Source organism: Saimiri boliviensis, chromosome 3 (assembly GCF_048565385.1).
Source record: "Saimiri boliviensis isolate mSaiBol1 chromosome 3, mSaiBol1.pri, whole genome shotgun sequence".
In the NCBI taxonomy this organism is placed as follows: domain Eukaryota; kingdom Metazoa; phylum Chordata; class Mammalia; order Primates; family Cebidae; genus Saimiri; species Saimiri boliviensis.
Genome location: NC_133451.1, coordinates 91,157,174 through 91,177,670, shown reverse-complemented (window position 1 = coordinate 91,177,670; position 20,497 = coordinate 91,157,174). Strand labels below are relative to the sequence as shown.

The 20,497-nt window shown below is 35.7% G+C and overlaps 1 protein-coding gene across 6 annotated transcripts in view; it reads right to left on the bottom strand.

Annotated features, from left to right (window-relative positions):
• Positions 1 to 20,497, bottom strand: part of RAP1GDS1 (Rap1 GTPase-GDP dissociation stimulator 1) — a 191,143-nt gene that overhangs the window by 10,255 nt on the left and 160,391 nt on the right. For 5 of the 6 annotated variants that reach the window (XM_003929532.4, XM_003929533.4, XM_010340131.3 and 2 more), the window contains 5 exons: positions 15,368 to 15,511; positions 14,762 to 14,893; positions 13,470 to 13,604; positions 11,850 to 11,975; positions 10,664 to 10,803 (listed from right to left, as the gene is read on the bottom strand). In XM_003929532.4, the coding sequence (XP_003929581.1) occupies positions 10,664 to 10,803; positions 11,850 to 11,975; positions 13,470 to 13,604; positions 14,762 to 14,893; positions 15,368 to 15,511 (677 nt within the window). The remainder of the gene's footprint in view (positions 1 to 10,663; positions 10,804 to 11,849; positions 11,976 to 13,469; positions 13,605 to 14,761; positions 14,894 to 15,367; positions 15,512 to 20,497) is intronic. The other variant, XM_010340132.3, reaches the window with a different exon arrangement.

Below are 20,497 nucleotides of genomic sequence, written 5' to 3'. Positions count from 1 at the left end.
CTGAGCAGAAGTTAAAATTCTCCATCTGCTTTCATTTCTCACGGTGCTTAGGGCTCTGTCTTCTCTCCATGGCAGAGGAGGCAGCAAGCTCTGGCTTCAGCAAATCCTACTGACTGAGCAAATAATAATTTGCTCTCTTATCTCAGTAATATCATCACTGTCATTGAAATGATATAAGTATGTATCTCATAGACTTCTGTAATTATTACAAAGCTATTACACAAAAAATACATATTATCTGGCAACAGTAAGATAAAAAAAAAAAAACAATGTTCACCTTTATTTCTAGTACTTATTTTGGTCCTCATTCCACTGAGGGTTCTGTTATCTTAGAACTCTTGAACTAAATCTGATTTAGTGGGAGGTCTCAATTATAGAATATTTTAAAAGTAATTTTCTCGGCTATTTTCACTATTTTTAATAATCTGAATTAAGGTCTGGATATTTTAAAAAGCAGCCTGAGTCAGCTTCAATGATATATGTTGTAGTTAGAAATAATTTTAAAGGGGTTCCTTTATGCTTCCGTTTCATAACAATTTTTTGAGGAAACTGTTTTTCCACAATATCTTTGCTTTGAGCCCAAACTTGTTTAGTGATCAAACATGCTAAATCAATAGAGTCCAAGAACTAAGTTTTTATGGTAACTGTGTTCTGGCATTTAATACATCTTTTCCTATCAACCTGTTTTACAAAGCTTTTTCTAACTTCCCTAATTTACTGTTTACTCAGCAAAAGTTTACTCGAAACAGATACAGAATTCTTAGTAAAAAATTGCATAAAAATCGCAAAAGAGCTTGAGTAAAGAAGACCACAAGAGATGAACAGATATCTATGCAATCATTTAGGGAAGAGCCTTAAACTGTCATTTTGTCCTCTGTTTCTAATCACCCTTAAAAGATAAGTGAAGCCTAAGGAAGAGTAGGGAATGAACTAAGGAAATGTGTACATCAGAAATGAACAGTGCCCTCTCTTTGGCCCAGGCATAGTTTCTTTTCATCTCACTTTTCCAGAACAGACACCTGGGTATTTCCTTTTTAAAATTCCTGCCCTCTTGCCAACTACTTCAGCAAATCTTTATTGAATAGCTATTCTATGCAATCACTTTGCCTTATAGAATATGGGATAAAAATAGATAAAACACTGTATTTGTCACATGACAGAATAATACTGACGGCAACCCTATATGGAGCAATAACTATATGCTGGACATTGTACTGAGTAGCTTATAGATATTAGCAAATTTTTATCCTGCAGAAAATCCCATTAGCTAGTTATCATCTTCAGTTCATATAAATGAAGGAACTGAAGTTCAGATTAAGTCATTAAAGTTGCCCAAGTTCAGATAGTAAGTAAGTGGTAAAGCCATGGCTCAAACCCAGGTAGTTTTGCTGTTAGTTGGGTCTTTATTCTTAAAAATTCTGGAGATGCTTTATAAAGTTTGAAACAATGTTTTATTTTATAGTTATATATAGAAAGCTAAACTTTGGTTTATATAAAACCAAGGCAAATTATCCATGCTAACAATTTCACCTATTTAGCATTTAGTATTTGCCCTTGATTAGTGTAATCAACCCAGCTTAAGACTGTTGAAAACTATCACGCTGATCACAAGGGAATATTTTCAGATACACTTGGATTTGAGATAATTTATAAGATTGCAAGTTGGTATAGCCATTGAGGTGGTGAGCCACTTAAAAAAATTTTTTTCTTTTTCAAATTGTATCATCATAAGCCTTTTCAGTATGGGATTTAAATAAATATTCGTTGGGTAAGTGAGCAAATGACTAAATACATTTGTTTAAACAAGTTTTTAGCGTGGTAACTGATAGAGAATGCACCACTCTTAAAGGGTAAAGAAAAGTGCTGGCTTTGATAGGGAGTTTTTATATTCCTGGTATAAAGGCAACCTATATTTCCTTTACGTTTTTGATGTCTATAATTGGAAGATACAGGTAGTTGGTCAGCAGTCCTAGACTAGGGCACCCTTTCAAAGAAAGGTGTGACTTGACGTAATAGCATCGGCACAGGAATACACTGCAAAGGGCCGAGATGACCAAGCAGCATGAAACCGTATGAGTCAGTGCAAACTATTGGAGGTTTGAACTCTTAAGACAGAATTCAGGGAGGGGTATGATCTTCAAAGTTTAAGAACAACACAAGGAGAGGGCTGTGATTCACACAGCTGGCAAAGGATCCATAGGAATGTAATACATTTGAAACTGGTGTTTTAACTATTTTAAAAACTTATTTCCAGAACAGCATTTTCCAAAGTATGTCCAATGTAATAACAGATGCCACCTCCAAAAAGAATCCATGGTCAAACAGTTTTGGACTCAGTGGATTTAAATAAAGTTAAAGAGGTTTCTTTAGAATATATTAATGTGTGCAGTGAATCTCAAAGGCAAAGAAAAAAGGATTATTTCCATAACTAATCTACCTATGCAACTCTTTCTTTGTGGAAGATTTCTTGGAATTATAATTTGATGAAACAAACTTGAAGAGCTGCTGCTCAAAAGTAATGATACCTACTTTAATATTGGCTAAGTTTGAAAATAAATTAACAGCTCTGACCTGGAACTCATGCAATGAACACATTTTATAATTCTGATCATTAAAGTACAAGAGTCAAGGCTTCTTTGCTGCTTAGCAGCAGTATGTTCTCAATTTTAGGAAAGATATGTCAAAGTATTGAATTACAATCCTAAAGTTGTAATTTAACTATAAAGTTGCAATCCTATATAATTTCAAGTTGTTTTCTGCTACACATACCCCCACCTACCTTTTCCTAAAAAGGTACTATGCCGTAGTTCTCATCTTTCAAAGAACCTGCAGGGTGATGGATATTTGAACTCTTCTTTTGGGGTCTGGGGGAGAAGTGGGAGGTTACATGAGGGAAAGGGGAATATAAAATTCACAGAAGAGCCTCAAAATCTTCAAGTTTGTTTATTATAGCATTTAAATAGTTCTGGCTCCTAAATTCAGATGTTTTAAGAAGCTAGGATGCATCTTCCTATGGACATATTTTGTGTCCATGAATGGTTTGGTTATATAATTCTGTTAGCTGATACTGAGGATACTAGATTAATCAAGGTTTCCACTAGCCTTACTACCACATGTAACAGGAATTTATCTGAGAGTTCCAAATTCAGATGCCAGGATCATGTTTGTAAATTAGTTAATACAATTATGGTCTGCCAAAACTCTAAACCAAGTTTGTCCAACCTGTGGCCCAGGATGGTTTTGAATGTGGCCCAAAACAAATTTATAACTTTCTTACAAGATTATGACATTTTTTTTGTCATTAAAAATTTTTTTTGCATAGGTTATTGGGGAACAGATGGTGTTTGGTTACATAAGTTCTTTAAGTGGTGATTTGTGAGATTTTGGTGGGCCCATCACCCAAGCAGTATACACTGCACCCTATTTGTAGTCTTTTATCCCTCACCCCCTTCTCACTGTTTACCTCCGAGTCCCCAAAGTCTGTTGTGTCATACTTATGTCTTTGCATCTTCATAGCTTAGCTCCCACTTATAAGTGAGAACATAAGATGTTTGGTTTTCTATTCCTGAGTTACTTCACTTAGAATAATAGTCTCCAATCTCATCCAGGTTGCTGTGAATGCCATTAATTAATTCCTTTTTATGGCTCAGTAGCATTCCTTTATGTATGTGTGTGTGTGTGTGTGTGTGTGTGTATATATATATGTGTGTATATATATATATATATATATATATATATAAAATAACAGTTATATATATAAACAGTTTCTTTCTCCACTTGTTGATTGATGAGCATTGGGTTGGTTCCACATTTTTGTAATTGTGAACTGTGCTGCTATAAACATGTGCGCAAGTATCTTTTTTGTATAATGACGACTCTTCCTCTGGGTAGATACCCAGTAGTGGGATTGCCGGATCAAATGGTAAATCTACTTTTAGTTCTTCAAGGACTCTCCACACTGTTTTCCATAGTGACTGTATTAGTTTACATGACCATCAGCAGTGTAGAACTGTTCCCTATTCACTATATCCATGCCAACATCTATTTTTTGATTTTTTGATTATGGACATTCTTTCAGGAGTACGGTGGTATGGCACTATGTTTTTGATTTGTATTTCCCTGATTGTTAGTGATGCTGAGCATTTTTTCATATGTTGGCCATTTGTATATCTTCATTTGAGAATTGTCTATTCAAGTCCTTAGCCCGCTTATTGATGGGATTGTTAGTTTTTGTCTTGCTAATTTGTTTAAGTTTATCGTAGATTCTGGATATTAGTCCTATGTCAGATGTATAGATATGTGAAGATTTTCTCCACTCTGTTGGTTTTCTGTTTACTCTGCTGACTGTTCCTTTTGCCATGAAAAGCTCTTTAGTTCAATTAAATCTCAGCTTTGTATCTGTTTTTATTGCATTTGCTTTGGGTTCTTGGTCATGATATCCTTGTCTAAGCAAATGTCTAGAAGGGTTCCCCCCACCCCCGATGTTATCTTCTAGAATTTTTAGTTTCAGGTCTTAGATTTAAGTTCTTGATCCATCTTGAGTTGATTTTTTTTTTTTTTAATAAGTTGAGAAATGAGGCTAGAGTTTTATTCTTCAATGCCAATTATCATAGCATCCTTTGTTGAACAGGGTGTCGTTTCCTCACTTTATGTTTTTGTTTGCTTTGTCAAAGATCAGTTGGCTGTTAAGTATTTGGGTTTACTACTCAGTTCTTTATTCAGTTTGACTGGTCTATGTGCCTATTTTTTATACCACTACCATGCTCTTTTGGTGACTGTGGCCTTATAGTATAGTTTGAAATCAATTAATGTGATGCCTCCAGATTTGTTCTTTTTGTTTAGTCTTGCCTTGGCTATGTGAGCTCTTTTTTGGTTCCATATGAATTTTAGAACAGTTATTTCTAGTTATATGAAGAATAATAGTATTATTTTAATAGGAATTGCATTGAATTTGTAGATTGCTTTTGGCAGTATGGTCATTTTCACAATATTCATTATACTCATCCATGAGCATGGGATGTGTTTTCATTTGTTTGTGTCATCTATGATTTCTTTCAGCAGTGTTTTGCAGTTTTCCTCGTAAAACTACATCTCCATGGTTAGGAATATTCCTAAGTATTTATTTATTTATTTATCTGCAGCTATAGGGTGAGTTCTTGATTTGATTCTCAGCTTAGTTGCTCTAGGTGTATAGGAGAGCTACTGATTTGTGTACATTAATTTTGTATCTGGAAACTTTGCTGAATTTCATCAGTTCTGGGAGCTTTTTGGAAGAGTCTTTAGGGTTTTCTAGGTATACAATCATATCATCAGCAAATAGCGACAATCTGACTTCCTCTTTACTGACTTGGATGAACTTCATTTCTTTCTCTTGTCTGATTTCTCTGGTTAGCACTTCTAGTACCATGTTGAATAGAAGTGGTGCAAATGGGCATTCTTATCTTGTTCTAGTTCTCAGAGGGAATGCTTTCAACTTTTTCCCATTCAGTATTATGTTGGCTGTGAGTCTGTAATAGATGGCTTTTATTACATTGAGGTATGTCCTTGTATGCTGATTTTGCTGAGTTTTAATTATAAAGAGATGCTGGACTTTGTGGAATGCTTTTTCTGTGTCTATTGAGGTGATTGTGTGCTTTTTGTATTTAATTCCGTTTATGTGATGTATTACATTTATTGACTTGTGTATGTTAAACCATCCCTGCATCCCAGGTATGAAATCCACTTGATGGTGGTGAGTTATCTTTTTGATACGTTGTTGGATTTGGTTAGCTAGTATTTTGTTAAGGAGTTTTGCATTTATGTTCATCAAGGATATTGTTTTCTTTTTTTGTTATGTCCTTCCTGGTTTTGGTATTAGGGTGCTACTGGCTTCACAGAATGATTTGGAGATAATTCCCTCTTTATCTTTTGCAATAGTGTCAATAGGATTGGTACCAATTCTTCTTTGAATGTCTGGTAGAATTCAGCTGCTAATGGTCTGGTCCTGGACTCTTTTTTTTTGTTGTTGGTAATTTTTAAATTATTACTTCAATCTTGCTGCTTGTTACTGGTCTGTTCAGGGTATCTAATTCTTCCTGATTTAAGCTAGCAAGGTTGTATCTCTCCAGGAATTTACCCATCTCCTCTAGGTTTTCTAGTTTTTGCATGTAAAAGTGTTCATAGTAGACTTGAATGATCTTTTGTATTTCTGTGGTGTCAGTTGTGATATCCCCCATTTCTTTTCTAATTGAGCTTATTTGAATTTTCTCTCTTCTTTTCTTGGTTATGGTCTGTCAATCTTATTTATATTTTCAAAGAATCAGCTTTTTGTTTCATTTATCTTTTTATTGTCTTTTTTGTTTCAATTTTATTTAGTTTTGCTCTGATCTTAGTTATTTCCTTTCTTCTGCTGGGTATGGGTTTGATTTGTTCTTATTTCTCTAGTTCCTTGAGGTGTGACCTTAGATTGTCTATTTGTGAGCTTTCTGACTTTTTGATGTAGGCATTTCAGGCTATAAACTTTCCTCTTAGCAATGCCTTTGGTGTATCCCAGAGGTTTTGATAGGTTGTATCATTTACTGTTCAGTTTGAAGAATTTTTAAATCTCCATCTTCATTGTTGACCCAATGATCATTCAGGAGCAGGTTATTTAATGTTTATGTATTTGCATGGTTTTTAAGGTTCCTTTTGGAGTTGACTTCCAGTTCTATTCCACTGTGGTCTGAATATTTGATAAAATTTCAATTTTCATAAATTTATCAAGGCTTGTTTTGTGGCCTATTATATGGTCTATCTTGGAGAAAGTTCATTTGCTAATGAATAGAATGTATATTCTGTGGTGGTTAGGTAGAATGTTCTGTAAATATCTATTAAGTCCATTTGTTCCAGGGTATAGTTTAAATCCATTGTTTCTTTGTTGACTTTCTGTCCTGATAATCTGCTTAATGCTGTCACTGGAGTGTTGAAGTCCCCCACTATTATTGTGTTACTGTCTATCTCATTTCTCAAGTCTAATTTGGGAGCTCCAGTGTTTGGTGCATGTATATTTAGGATTGTGATATTTTCCTGTTGAATGAGGCCTTTTATCATTATATAATGTCCTTATTTGTCTTTTTGAACTGCTGCTACTTTAAATTTCATTTTGTCTGATGCAAGAATAGTACTCCTGCTCACTTTTGGTGTCCATTTGCATGGAATGTCTTTTTCCACCCCTCTACCTTAAATTTATGTGAGTCATCATGTGTTGGGTGAGTCTCTTAAAGGCAGCAGATGGTTGGTGAATTCTTACCTGTCCTGCAATTCTGTTTCTTTCAGTGGAGCATTTAGGCCATTTACATTCAACATTAGTATTGAGATGTGAGGTACCATTCCATTCATCATGGCATCTGTTGCCTGTATACCTTTTTTTTTTTTTTTTTTTTTAATTATATTTTTGTTTTGTAGGTCCTGAGAGATTTATGTTTTAAAGAGGTTCTGTTTTGATGTGTTTCTGGGATTTGTTTCAAGATTTAGGGCTCCTTTTAGCAGTTCTTGTAATGCTGGCTTGGTAGTGGCCAATTCTCTCAGCATTTCTCTGAAAAAGACTGTATCTTTCCTTCAATTATGAAGGTTAGTTTCCCTGGATACGAATTTCTTGGCTGATAAATTGTTTTCTTTAAGGAGATTGAAGATAAGGCCCCAATCCTTTCTAGGTTTTAGAGGTTCTGCTGAGAAATCTGCTGTCAAGTTGATACGTTTTCCTTTATAGTTTACCTTGTGCTTTTGCCTCACAGCTCTTAAGATTCTTTCCTTAGTCTTAACTTTAGATAACCTGATAACAGTATGCCTCAGCGTTGATTTTGTTTGCAATGTATTTCCCAGGTGTTCTTTGAGCTTCTTGTATTTGGATGTCTAGGTCTCTAGCAAGGCCAGGGAAGTTTTCCTTGATTACTCCCCCAAATACGTTTTCCAAAATTTTGTTGTTGTTGTTGTTGTTGTTGGAGATGGAGTCTTGGGAGTCTTGCTCTGTCACCCAGGCTGGAGTGCAGGGGTGCGATCTCGGCTCACTGCAACCTTTGCCTCCTGTTTTCAAGTGAGTCTCCTACCTCAGCCTCCCTAGTAGCTGGGGTTATAAGCACACGCTACCATGGCTGGCTAATTTTTGTATTTTTAGTAGAGATGGGGTTTTACCATGTTGGTCAGGCTGGTCTGGAACTCCTGATTACAAGTGATCCACCTGCCTTGGCCTCCTAAAGTGCTGGGATTACAGGCAAGAGCTACTGTGCCTGGCCTGTTTTCTAAACTTTTAGATTTCTGTTCTTCAAATGCCTCAGGTGTTTGAGTTTGTTTTTTTTTTTTTTTTTTTTTTTTTTGTTTGTTTGTTTTTTTAAGGCCATTGGCTATTGTTAGTGTTAGTGTATTTTGCGTGTGGCCCAAGACAATTCTTTTTCCAGTGTGGCCCAGGAAAATCCAAATGATTGAACATCCCTGAAAACCACTGGTGGAGATTTTCTTGGAGTAGAACAAAAAGATTAAGGATAATGACTCCAAAGAGCATGGGAGAGTGGACAACTTTAGGGAGTGTTAGCTGCACCTCTTCCTATCATGTTTTATTTTGATGAATGGCATGATAACCCAATCTGGTGGTAAGCCCCAAACTTGGAATTATCTCTAAAACCACCTCCTCCTTTAATTCTACTGTTGAATCTATCAATTCTACCACCTTCATCTTTCTCAAGTCTGTCTCTTCTTTTCCATCCTCACACTACTAGTTGAATAAACCATATGAAATTTGTGTCAAAAATGGCTGAATATCAGCAATTTCAAATTGCTCAACTCAAAACCTTAATTCAGTCCTTTATCATCTCTCATGTCTATTTTTGCAATAACTGTTCTTTCTACCCCCATTAAACCCTAGATACATCTTTCTAAATGAAAACCAAATAATGGCACCTTGCTGCTTAAAACACTTTAAGTGCTCCCAAATTCTATAAAGAATCAAATTCATATATCTTAACGTGGCATACAATTCACTCAATTCACAAACTCTCTGGCCACTGTCTCTCTCCAGACTCTATGTTCCAGCAATACTGCTTTATTTGCAGTTTCCTTCTAAAATTGTGCAGTTTTACTTCTCTGTGCTTTTGTACATCCTGTTGTCTTTGCCTGAAAAGGCCCTTTCCTCCATTCTCTTTCCCTCCTCCTCCTGAGAGATTTCTAGTTAACCCCTAAAATAGCACTCCTTCTATGACATCATCCCAGACCACCCAGACAGTGTGTTAGTCTTTCTTTCCTCTGCTACAACCGAATAGCATATGTCGCTTTAATGCTGTACTTTAGGTGTTTTTGTCAGTCCCCTCAATAGACAGTTAATTCCTTTACAGAAACACTACCTTGTAGCCTTTATACTGCAACAACTCCAATATTAACTGTTAAACAAAAAAATGGGCCTGAGAGAGCAGTTATGATGGAGAAGGGGTAGAAGGGGTACCAAGGAGGCCATTTTGTTACTCTCTCTTGATAAAATCCATCTTGCCAACATACTACTTGGTCCTGTATCAGTGAAAATGTATGAGCTTTTAGGGTGGTCTGGGTGAGACAGGTAATAGGAAGGTCCTAGTTAACAGCTGCTTTTCCCCAGGGAAAGTTCTCAAGATTTAGTATCTGATGGGGAAGAACGCTCCTGAGGCTAACCAGCTGGGATAGCTATTATGGCAAAGCCAATTATTTATATGAAAGAGATTTATGCAAGTCAAGAACAGCTTTACTTTTACGCTTTTTCTCTTGGCATCATCTTATCTGTTCTAAAAATAAATGAAAACAGCTGGTGGATTTAAGTTCTAAACTTTCTCTTCATAATCACTACTGAAGTGTAAAAGAGAAATGACTGAAAGGGTCACCTTAGAAAACAGTATTAAAGGCTGGGTGTGGTGGCTCATGCATGTAATCCTGAGGTGGGCAGATCATGAGGTCAGGAGTTTGTGGCCAGCCTGGTCAACATCGTGAAACCCCATCACTACTAAAAATACAAAAATTAGCCAAGTGTGGGTGGAACATGCCTCTAATACCAGCTACTTGGGAAGCTGAGGCAGGAGAATTGCTTGAACCCGGAAGGCGGAGGTTGCAGTGACCTGAGATTGCGTTATTGCACTCCAGCCTGGGTAACAGAGCAAGACTCTGTCTCAAAAAAAAAACCGAAAAAAACCACTATTAAAAAATTTTTAAAAGCTTAATATAATTTAGATACTAAATCAACTGCTGAACTACTGGGTACTCACTATTGTGATCTTTAAAATAGTTCATTTGTTCATTCATTGGTTCTCTACCATGTGCCAGACAGCTGCACAGCCATAAGAATGTATTTTTTTCTAACTTTCTGAGTTCTGGGCATCATATACTATCTAGCTATCATTTAATTTCTAAATATCAGTAGCCTGCATGGTCAATGCCTGGCACAAAAAAATGTTTCATGCTGATGCTGGTAATGGTGGTGGTAAAAGTAATAACAATAGCAGCAGCAACAGCAATCTCCATTTAGTGTTTCCTATGTCCCATGTACCAGCTGAGCACCTTATATACATGATCTCACTGAATTTTCACAAACTTTCAGGTAAATATTATCCCAGTTGTTAGGACCTAAAATGCTGGGTTTCTAAAAAAAAGACACTCTAAAGTTTTCTAGTGCAGAGTTTCCTCTGGAACTTACTTTTGATTTACTGTGTCGTATAAGGGCAGACAGCAGTCTGTTTGACTCCCCCATCACACCAGCATGATCTTTGGCTTCACACCATTCCACCAAACGCTCCACTAACTTAACATTCTTTCCCAGTTGTTCAGCAGCTTCTGCTATAGGAAGAAGGCAAACCAAGGAATGAATCACTAACAATCAGCTGAAATAATTTGTAAATATTTAAGAATGTGAAGGCGAAATGTGTCTAAAGAAACGCAGCAGCACAATAACTGCATTAAAGCTCGAATTGCAAATACTCCTTATGTGATGGGCTATTTGGCTTTTTCTGTAACACTGTGAAATTTGACAGAAAACGCAAAAACAAATGACTTCATACTGTTTTGGTTAAGCCTGCTAATCTGCCAGTGCTCTGGCAGACTACAGTGCGGAGTTCTTAGAAGGAGTCTATGCAATCAATATAGAAAGAGGTTTAGAACTTGGAATAAGTAAATCAACATAATTTATTCCTAGGAGTGGTTTTGACTGTACTGTTTCTGCAAATAGAAAAATGTTCTCCCTGTCTACAAGACAGATTTTTAAAAATTTTGACTGTCACAATAATGAAATTTGATTTCACAACCAAGGTAAAAATGGGTATAGAATGCCAAAGCACACAACCTTCCCACCCCACCAGAAACTGATAATAAAGCAACCTAAAACCAGGATTGTAAGTACTAACAAGTAGAGATATGGTATAATTTCTATTTAAAGTCAATTATAGGCTGGGTGTGGTGGTTCATGCCTGTAATCCCAGCACTTTGGGAGGTTGAAGTGGGTGGATCACTTGAGGCCAAGAGTTCAAGACCAGCCTGGGTAACATGGTAAAAGCCCATCTCTATTGAAATTCCAAAAAAAAATTAGCCAGGAGTTGTGGAGCATGCCTGTAATCCTGGCTACTGAGGTAGAAGTTGCAGTGAGCAAGATTGTGCCACTGCACACCAGCCTAGGCGACAAAGCAAGACTCTGTCTCAAAATAAACAGTCAATTATAACAAGCACACAAATTAATAAATGGAGTTCCAAAACCAATTTTATGATCTTTGATTTGCTGTTTATTTTTATGATTATATAATCCTGAAAGCTAAAAATGAGTCCTTTTTCAACTAGAGGCACATTAAGACTATTGTATCAAAAATACAAGTTGGGGAAAACATTTCTTTTACCTTGAGCATCTATTAACATTCTTAATGTTCCCAGAAGTTTGAACTGAACAGGGGGCATTTCAGATTTAAGAAATTTCAAAACTGTCTCTGTGACCCCAGCTGATAACATCTTTGCTTTATTTATAACTGGAGAAAAAGAAAGACTATGGTTAAAAATGGTATTAGCATTCCTGTTGATAAACATTCAATTCAATATATATTTATTGTGTGTCTTTAAGATCCGTGTTATATTTTTCCATTTAGAAACAATCCTGTTACTTTTCTGTCCATTTTAAGAATGGAATCTAGTGTTTGTGTGTCCCTATCCTATTTGTGTATAAGAGCATAACAGAAAATACATACTTTCTGGCTTTTTAAACCTAATTCGAAACATTTACTTACATAGTTTGTAAAGAAAATCTGAAAATGTTACCCTCTTACAACAAAAAACACAATTCTGTTTTCAATCCAACTGTATTAATATAAATGTTACAGACATTAATAAATGTTACTATCCTATATAAACCAAGTTGAATTCAACTGGATTGGATCATCATATAATTATACTATTTCATCTAACCAGAAATTTACTTTTAGAAAGTAGAATAAAAGAATAGTTTTAACTATCTTTTGTATTATTTTCCATAATAATGTGATTTCATAACTTCCAAAGACACATTAAGGCTATTTTTAAAAAACTGTCTGCTTACAGAAAAATAAAAACAACAACTGAAAGTCATTCTTCACTAAAGATGCTTATGGCCTGGTGAAGTGGCTCTCACCTGTAATCCCAGCACTTTGGGAGGCCAAGGTGAGCAGACTGCTTGAGCCCAGGAGTTCAAGACTAGCAAGGGCAACATAGTGAGATCAGGTTTCTACCAAAAAAAAAAAAAATCAGGCTGGGTGTGGTGGCTCATGCCTGCAATCCTAGCACTTTGGGAGGCCAAGGTGCGTGGATCACGAGGTCAGAAGATTGAGACCAGCCTGGCTAACACAGTGAAACCCTGTCCCTACTAAAAATACAAAAATTAGCTGGGCCTGGTGGCATGCACCTGTAGTCCCAGCTACTCGGGAGGCTGAGGCAGGAGAATCACTTGAACCAGGGAGGCGGAGGTTGCAGTGAGCTGAGATCACACCACTGCACTCCAGCCTGGCAACAGAGCGAGACTCTGTCTCAAAAAAAAAAAAAAAAAGTTAGCTGGACATGGTGGCACATTCCTGTAGTCCCTGCTACTCAGGAGGCTGAGGTGGGAGGACAACTTGAGCCCAGAAGGCAGAGGCTGCGGTGAGCAAAGATTGCATCACTGCATTCTAGCGTGGGTGACAGAGTGAGACCCCATCTCAAAATAATAACAAAAAAACCTAAACTTAAGAAAGCTTAACTATACAACATGATGAAAATCTTAAGAGTCCACAATAGGTAATCGCATGTCTGAATGAAGGCAATGATTATTCTTGTACCGTCTCACAAAACTTATTTAACATATTATCTCCACTTATTAGTATGAAAAAATGTGAACAATGTGAAGACTATTTAAATTTTCTTCATCAGAGCAGGTTCACAAATCACATACACAAAATGGCTTCCCCAAATGAAGGATTTTACTTTTTACACAGCTGCCTTGTATTCTTAAGTCTTACCTGGAATGGCCAGGTTTCTGAGGGCACTTAGTGCTGCATGCTGTACTGTTACATTTCCATCTTCTACATGTCTGTCCAGTAAATCCATAAGTTTTTCTACAATCCCATTGTCTACCATATGAATACAATTTCCATCTGAAAAAGAAAAAACATTTTTTCTTCTTCTTTAAAATTTCTATAAATATTTTACACTACTGATATCTGCCTATTATCTACATCAGGGAAAATCAAGCTATACAATAAAATGAATTCCAAATCTTTCTCCCATCAGATTTATAGGTTTTTCTATTTTCTGAGTGACAAGTATTATAAAAATTCTTAAACTAGATAAAAATTTAAAAATCAGAAAAATTACCAGAAAAATCCTTAGACATAATATATCAGAAGTAGAAACACATGGTTAGAATCTCCAATATTTTTCATTTATTTTGATGAATGCTTGCGTTCTGCCAATGTTACAGTGATAGTACTCTACCTTTTGTTATCATGGCTGATACCTAATTTCGTTTTCAAACACTTACAAAGCACACAGAATATTATAATGACTATATTATAATGAACTATTATAAATGTATCCCATATCTAGTTTCAATGATTATCCATATTATGCCACTCTTACCTTCATTATTAGGGGGTCACTCCCAAAATGAAGGAGTAAAAATGAAGTCAGCCATAATGATATATACCAACAGTGTGTACTGAAAGACGATTAAACTAAAAAGAAAAATAACCAATATTTCCTAGACGTAGTATATTTCCTGGGCAAAAGAGAATGAGTTTCTAGACTGTATTTGAGTTTTTTAGGAGTGCCAGATTTCATAAACATAGAAGTCTGGTACCCTCTGAAATATTATTAAGCTAAATTAAATATTCTACATGAAGTCAGAGGATCATTCATACTTAAATTTTATGAGCTTAAAAGTGTAAGTTGAGGCACAATAATTCTAGAACGAATACTCGGATAATTAGATCCAAAATAAAATCACTAGGCAAAAGAGAGCAGATGTATATTAGAAGGGATTCAAGCTTACTAAGCTCTGAAGCACAAAGTATTCAAAAGAAGTACTACTTCATGACCTTTAAACTCTTAGAATTTAGTTGAATCGCATAAAATACATAATTTGTTAGGAATGTCACTATAAGTATTTCAGATTTCTGAAAAATTAAGTTAGCAGCATACACACATATTACACAAACGTCTAAATTGTTCCAGTTTTAGTATATGTGATGGCAAAGCAAAAATAAACAAATATGGAATATTTGACTAACAAAGGAAGAACTAATATGCTTACCATTTCTGGCAAAATTTGCAATTGCCAATGCTCCAGCAAGCTGTAGCTGGTGGTTATTTGATGGAATCCAAGAAAGCACTCTTTGAAATACACTGCCTTTTCCTCCTTCAAATAACTTCTGCATGGATTCATCTGGAGGTAAATCAAACATTTAGGCAAGAGAAAAATAACTACGAGTAACAAATTCATATTCTTGGGTGAATATCCAATGGGGAAACTACATACCTCAGAAAGTATTAAATTCATAATGGGAAAAGTAATGATTCTTTTTATAATAATCTTTTAATAAATACTAGACAATAGAGTTTAACATCTTTCTAGTCCAAGTCCCAGGGAGCCATCTAGCTTTTCTTCAGTCCCTTGGTGCCAAAGCTACCTCTTCTATGTGACAGCTCTTCAAATATTGGAAGACAGTGAAGACACTTCTTTTTCGGGTTCATTATATCTGGTTCTATCAATGATGTGTTAAAAATGTCAAAATCATCACCTCAACAACATGTGAGATAGAAAAATAAGAAAATGCCTAGGGTAGTATTTACAGAAGAGATAATAAATTTAAAAAAATCTGACAACCACGTTATCTGGCTGGCATAAATTACAACTCACCTCCAAGTAGTAATAAAACCATGAGATCTGAACCAGTTTTGAGCTCAGTAATGTCATCTTCTTTGTCACTATCCACTTTTTGCTGAACAATCTCTAGTAGACACTCTACTAGGCCTGCTTCAACCAGCTGTAGTTTAATAGCATCTAAAGAACAATGTGAATAACCAAACTTTGAGATAAACAGGAGCTCTCGTGTAAGCAATCCATTATAAAGAATAAGAAATTAAGAAAATGCATGATTTAGATAATACATTTTAGATACTCAAACCTTCAAAGTAAACTATCTTGACAGTTCAGTTTACATATACAAAAAACTTTATTTCATTTTTCCATTTGAAATTATGTTGCATTTTTCACAATGTCTTGCAGCATCTAAGCAAACTGATACTCAACTCTGAAGGCAACTAATATCACTCCACTATTAGTCTAGATATTATGCTCACGTTTAAAGGGCAAGCTATAAGGAACTATAAAACAGGGCGGGGCATGATGGCTCCCACTTGCAATCCCAGTGCTTTGGGAGGCCAAGGCAGGAGGACTGCTTGAGGCCAGGAGTTCCAAGGTTACAGTAAGCTATGACTGTACCACTGCACTTCAGCCTGGGTAATAGAGTGGCCCTGTTTATAAAAATAAAAGTCATTTTTGTTTTGTTTTGTTTTGTTTTTCTTTTGAGATGGAGTTTAGCTCTGTCTCTCAGGCTGCAGTGCAGTGGTGCAATCTCAGCTCACTGCAACCTCTGCCTCCTGGGTTCAAGCAATTCTCTGCCTCTGCCTCGGCCTCCCAATTAGCTGGGATTACAGGTGTCTGCCACCATGCCCGGCTAATTTTTGTATTTTTAGTAGAGATGGGGTTTCACCAGCTTGGCCAGGCTGGTCTTGAACTCCTGACCTCGTGATCCACCCACCTCGGCCTCCCAAAGTGCTGGAATTACAGGCGTGAGCCACCACACCTGGCCGATAAAGTCATGTTTTTAAAAAGGGCTCAGGTTTTCATAAATTTAAAGCTTTCCTGAGTGCTGACTGCATGGTGGTTTACTAAATGCTGTTTCTGAATGTTTCAAAATGTTCATAATAAAAGTTAAAGAAAAAAAACACTCTGAAGCTCTCTGATGGCTAACCATAAAAGAAAGTATTTTAGAGACAGAATTTACATCCCAATTATATTTTTAAAACTGATCTTCATAGGAAACTCCATTCCCAGATCAAAACTTTTTATTATACTTCTAATATCTTTAAGTATTCTTTCATTATAACACATTTCATTGAAGACCTTTTATCTGCATCCATATGTGTCTCCATATATCTCCTGAGCCAGATATACCATAGTCATCTTTGTATTTTAACCTAAACTGGCCTATCTAAATGCTTTGAATGTACCTGATACTCCTTAAGATAAATGCTAATCAGCTGACCTTAAAAATACATTTGCAACACAGATTTTTGTTTGTTTGTTTAAGAGACAGGGTCTCGCTCTATTGCCGAGGCTGGAGTACAGTGGTGTGATCATAGCTCACTGGAGCCTTGAACTCCTGGGCTCAAGCAATCCTATCTCAGCCTTCTGAGTAGCTGGGACTAAAAGTGCACACCATCATGCCTGGCTAATTTTTAAATATTTTTGTAGAGAAAGGGTCTTGCTATGTTGCCTAGGCTGGTCTTGAACTCCTAGCCTCAAGCAATCTTACTGCCTTCACCTCCCAAAGTGCTAGGATTACAGGCATGAGCCACTGTACCTGGCCAGACACTTTTAAATTTAAATTTTTTTAGTTGGATTTTATTTTAGTCATTGGTTTCCCTAAACTGTATATGCATCCATATATGGCAACTGCAGCTTCAGCTTACTTAGGAAAAATAAAGGCTTTAAAAATAAATACTTAAGACTTTCAGGCAATTTTAATTTCTTAAAATTTAGCTTTTTTGAATCACTAGAATAACTGATCTTCTTTTAAATATTATCTTAGAATACACAGAGCATTCAACCTGGAATATTTCTTTAGAAGGTACACTTGCACTGTGCCATGCTAAAAGTAGGGCGTTTCCTTGGTTACAGAATGCTAGGGGTAGAAATGTGTGGCAACTAGAATTAAAAACTATGATGAAAAAGCCTGAAAAATACTAAAAACCTTGAACTATACAAATCCCAACTTATGCTGAAATCACTCTCCTTCCTGTACTGAGAAAATCAAGGATGATACATGCTAAGGATTAGTCCAAAAACAAGCCTTCAAAGGTATCATTCTATTAACTGCATAATTATAAAACAGATGTAAAGGCAGAAGGGAAAACAGTAATAAAATATAAACACATTGTTATTTTGAAATACTGCAAGGAAAGCTAGGGGTAATTTTACGGCATAAAATTGACTGAAGGTCACAAAGTTTTTACTTTGCCAAATCACCAATGTGATGAATAACAAATTTCTCCCTAAAAAATAGGACCTAAGACATTTAAAAATTTTTTAATGGGTCAATATTGTAGTTTTAAAATTCTAATTTATTTTTTATTTTTTTGAGACAGGATCTTGCTGTGTTGTCCAGCTGGTCTTCAACACCTGGGCTCTAGCAATCCTCCTGCCTTGGCCTCTCAAAGTGCTGGGATTACTTGCGTGAGCCACCATGCCCAGTCTAAATGTGTCAATATTAAAGTTTATAATCTCTTCTTACAATTTGATTGAAATCAAATATTTGAAAACAAATATATGTGGCTTAAACTACCTTAATTAGGATTAATAAGATATTCTGCCAAAGCAGACAGCGTAGCACATTTATCAACACCATTCTGTCCAAGGACATGTATCTATCACAACTGTTTACACACATATGTATGAATGTACACATATACATATCACATGTGAATTATATGGTATTTTAAAACCTTTTTTAAAGGGTGAAAGAAAATACAAATGCAGAAAAGTGGGTAACATATGCAAGTTAATTTTATTATTAGAAAGCAAATAACCATGTATCTATCACCTAGATCAAGAAATTCATTGCCAACAACACAGGAAGCCTATCTCTGCATTTGTTTCTGATTACAAACCCCTTCCTTCATTCCTCTCAAATCATCCCGATTATTTTGGTAATCACTTCCATATTTGCATTGTTTTATCAAATAAATAATAATTCTTAAAAACTACAGTTTAGTTTTACCTTTAAAACTTTATATAAATGGAATCATATAGCATGTATTTTTCAGTGTTAGCTTTTTCCTTTCAACATTATGAGATCCATCCACAGTAATGGTTATAGCTGTCTTCATTCCTTTTCATAACTCTCTATTTTTCCATTATATTAATATACTATGATTTATTCTACTGTTAAAGGGTATTGGTTGTTTCCAATTTTTCGTTATTGTAAATAATGTTCCTTTGAACATTCCTTTAACAGCTCCTGGTGCACATGTGCACAAGGTTCTGGGTATACTTCTAATTGCTGGACCTATTGCTTCAACTTCAATAGATACTACTTCACAAATTGTACCAATTTACACTCCCACTGTTCCACACCTTCATCAATGGTTGGTTTATGAGACTTTCCAATGGGTGTATAGTGGTATTTTATTGTAGTTTTGTGTTACCTAAGAGTGAACATTGTCATATCTATATTAAGTCTGTTGGATTCTATTTTTGTCAAGTGCTTATTCAAATGTTTTGCACATTTCCCCACTGGGTTTTCTACATTTTTCTTAATGATTTATAGGAATTTTTATACATAGTATACACGAGCCCTCTGTCAGTTATGTTATAATTATATTCTCTCAACCAGTCTTGCTTTTCACTCTTAATGGTGTCTTTAAGAAAGGAGTTTTAACTTTTGTTTGTTTTTGGTAGAGATGAGGCCTCACTATGTTGCTCAGGCTGGTCTCAAACTCCTGGTCTCAAGTGATCCTCCTGTCTTGCCCTCCTAAAGCATTAGGATTACAGTCATGAGCCACCAGGCCGGCCAGAAGTTTTTACTTTTAAACTAACCAATGTATCAATTTTTTTCCTTTGTGATTAGAGCTTTTTGTGACCTAAGAAAAGTATTTCAAGGCCATAGTGATATTCTCCTAGCTTACATTTTAAGACAAAGTTTTTGAAGTTTTAACTTTCACATTTAAGTTTGTAATCTATCTGGAACTAATTTTTTATATTTTTTAATAGTCCATAGTCTTTTATCTTGAAAACACCTATTATGCTATGAATTCATAGGGAAGAGGTTCCAACAGCTCAGGGTCCCTTCCGTTGGTTCTCACAAAATGAACTTCTCTAGGTTGAGCAGGCTGTTCCTTCCTTCTTTTTCTTTTCCTACTTTTCCTTCCTTCACGTGTTTCAGGTAGGTATTTTGGCTCTTGAGTGCTTAATATGCTCATTATCTACATTAATTCTTTTGGCAACAATCTTGCCCTTAACTTGTTTGTTTACAACAATGCCAATACCACGCTGGGTAACAGACTCCTTTGGTTTTCCATGGTAACATTTGTGGGGCATTCTTTTTTTGAACAGGATGCGTTCCCCTGATGTGTACAATATCACCTTTCCTGCAGATGTGATATGTGGCTAAAGGAACAACATCCTGTAGATGTGAATATATGTGGCTAAAGGCCTGTTTTCTAAAAGGCCTACAAAGTACATATCAGATGCTTCTCCTCTTTCCCTTTGTGTTCATCATTTTGGTAAATTACTGGAAGGTGGCAGTTCCAGCCAAAAGGGCTATCCAATACATTTTTCACATTTTATTTTCTGTTATCTTTGTATATAGAAATTCTTGTTTGTTTTTTTGCCAGTAATGTAACAAAATTCTGATTTTGAAAAATAATCTATAAAACGGATCTACATATCTTTTTGAATTAAATATGCATCTCACATCATATATGAATAATGACAGTTTTATTGCTTTCTTTATCTTAATTTTTTTTCTTCTCTTTAATGCACTGGATACTTCTTACAATACAATATTAAATGGAAGTGCGGATGATCCCTCTTGTCCCAATATCAGAGCAAATGCTTTTTTATTTCACCATTGAGTGTGATGTTTTCTGCAGGCTTCTGATAGATATCCCTTTCAGACTGAAGACCCTCCTAGTGCTGTTTTCCTAAGAGTTTTTATACCATTCATACTTAAAAATATATTGGCATCACGCCAGGTGTGGTGGC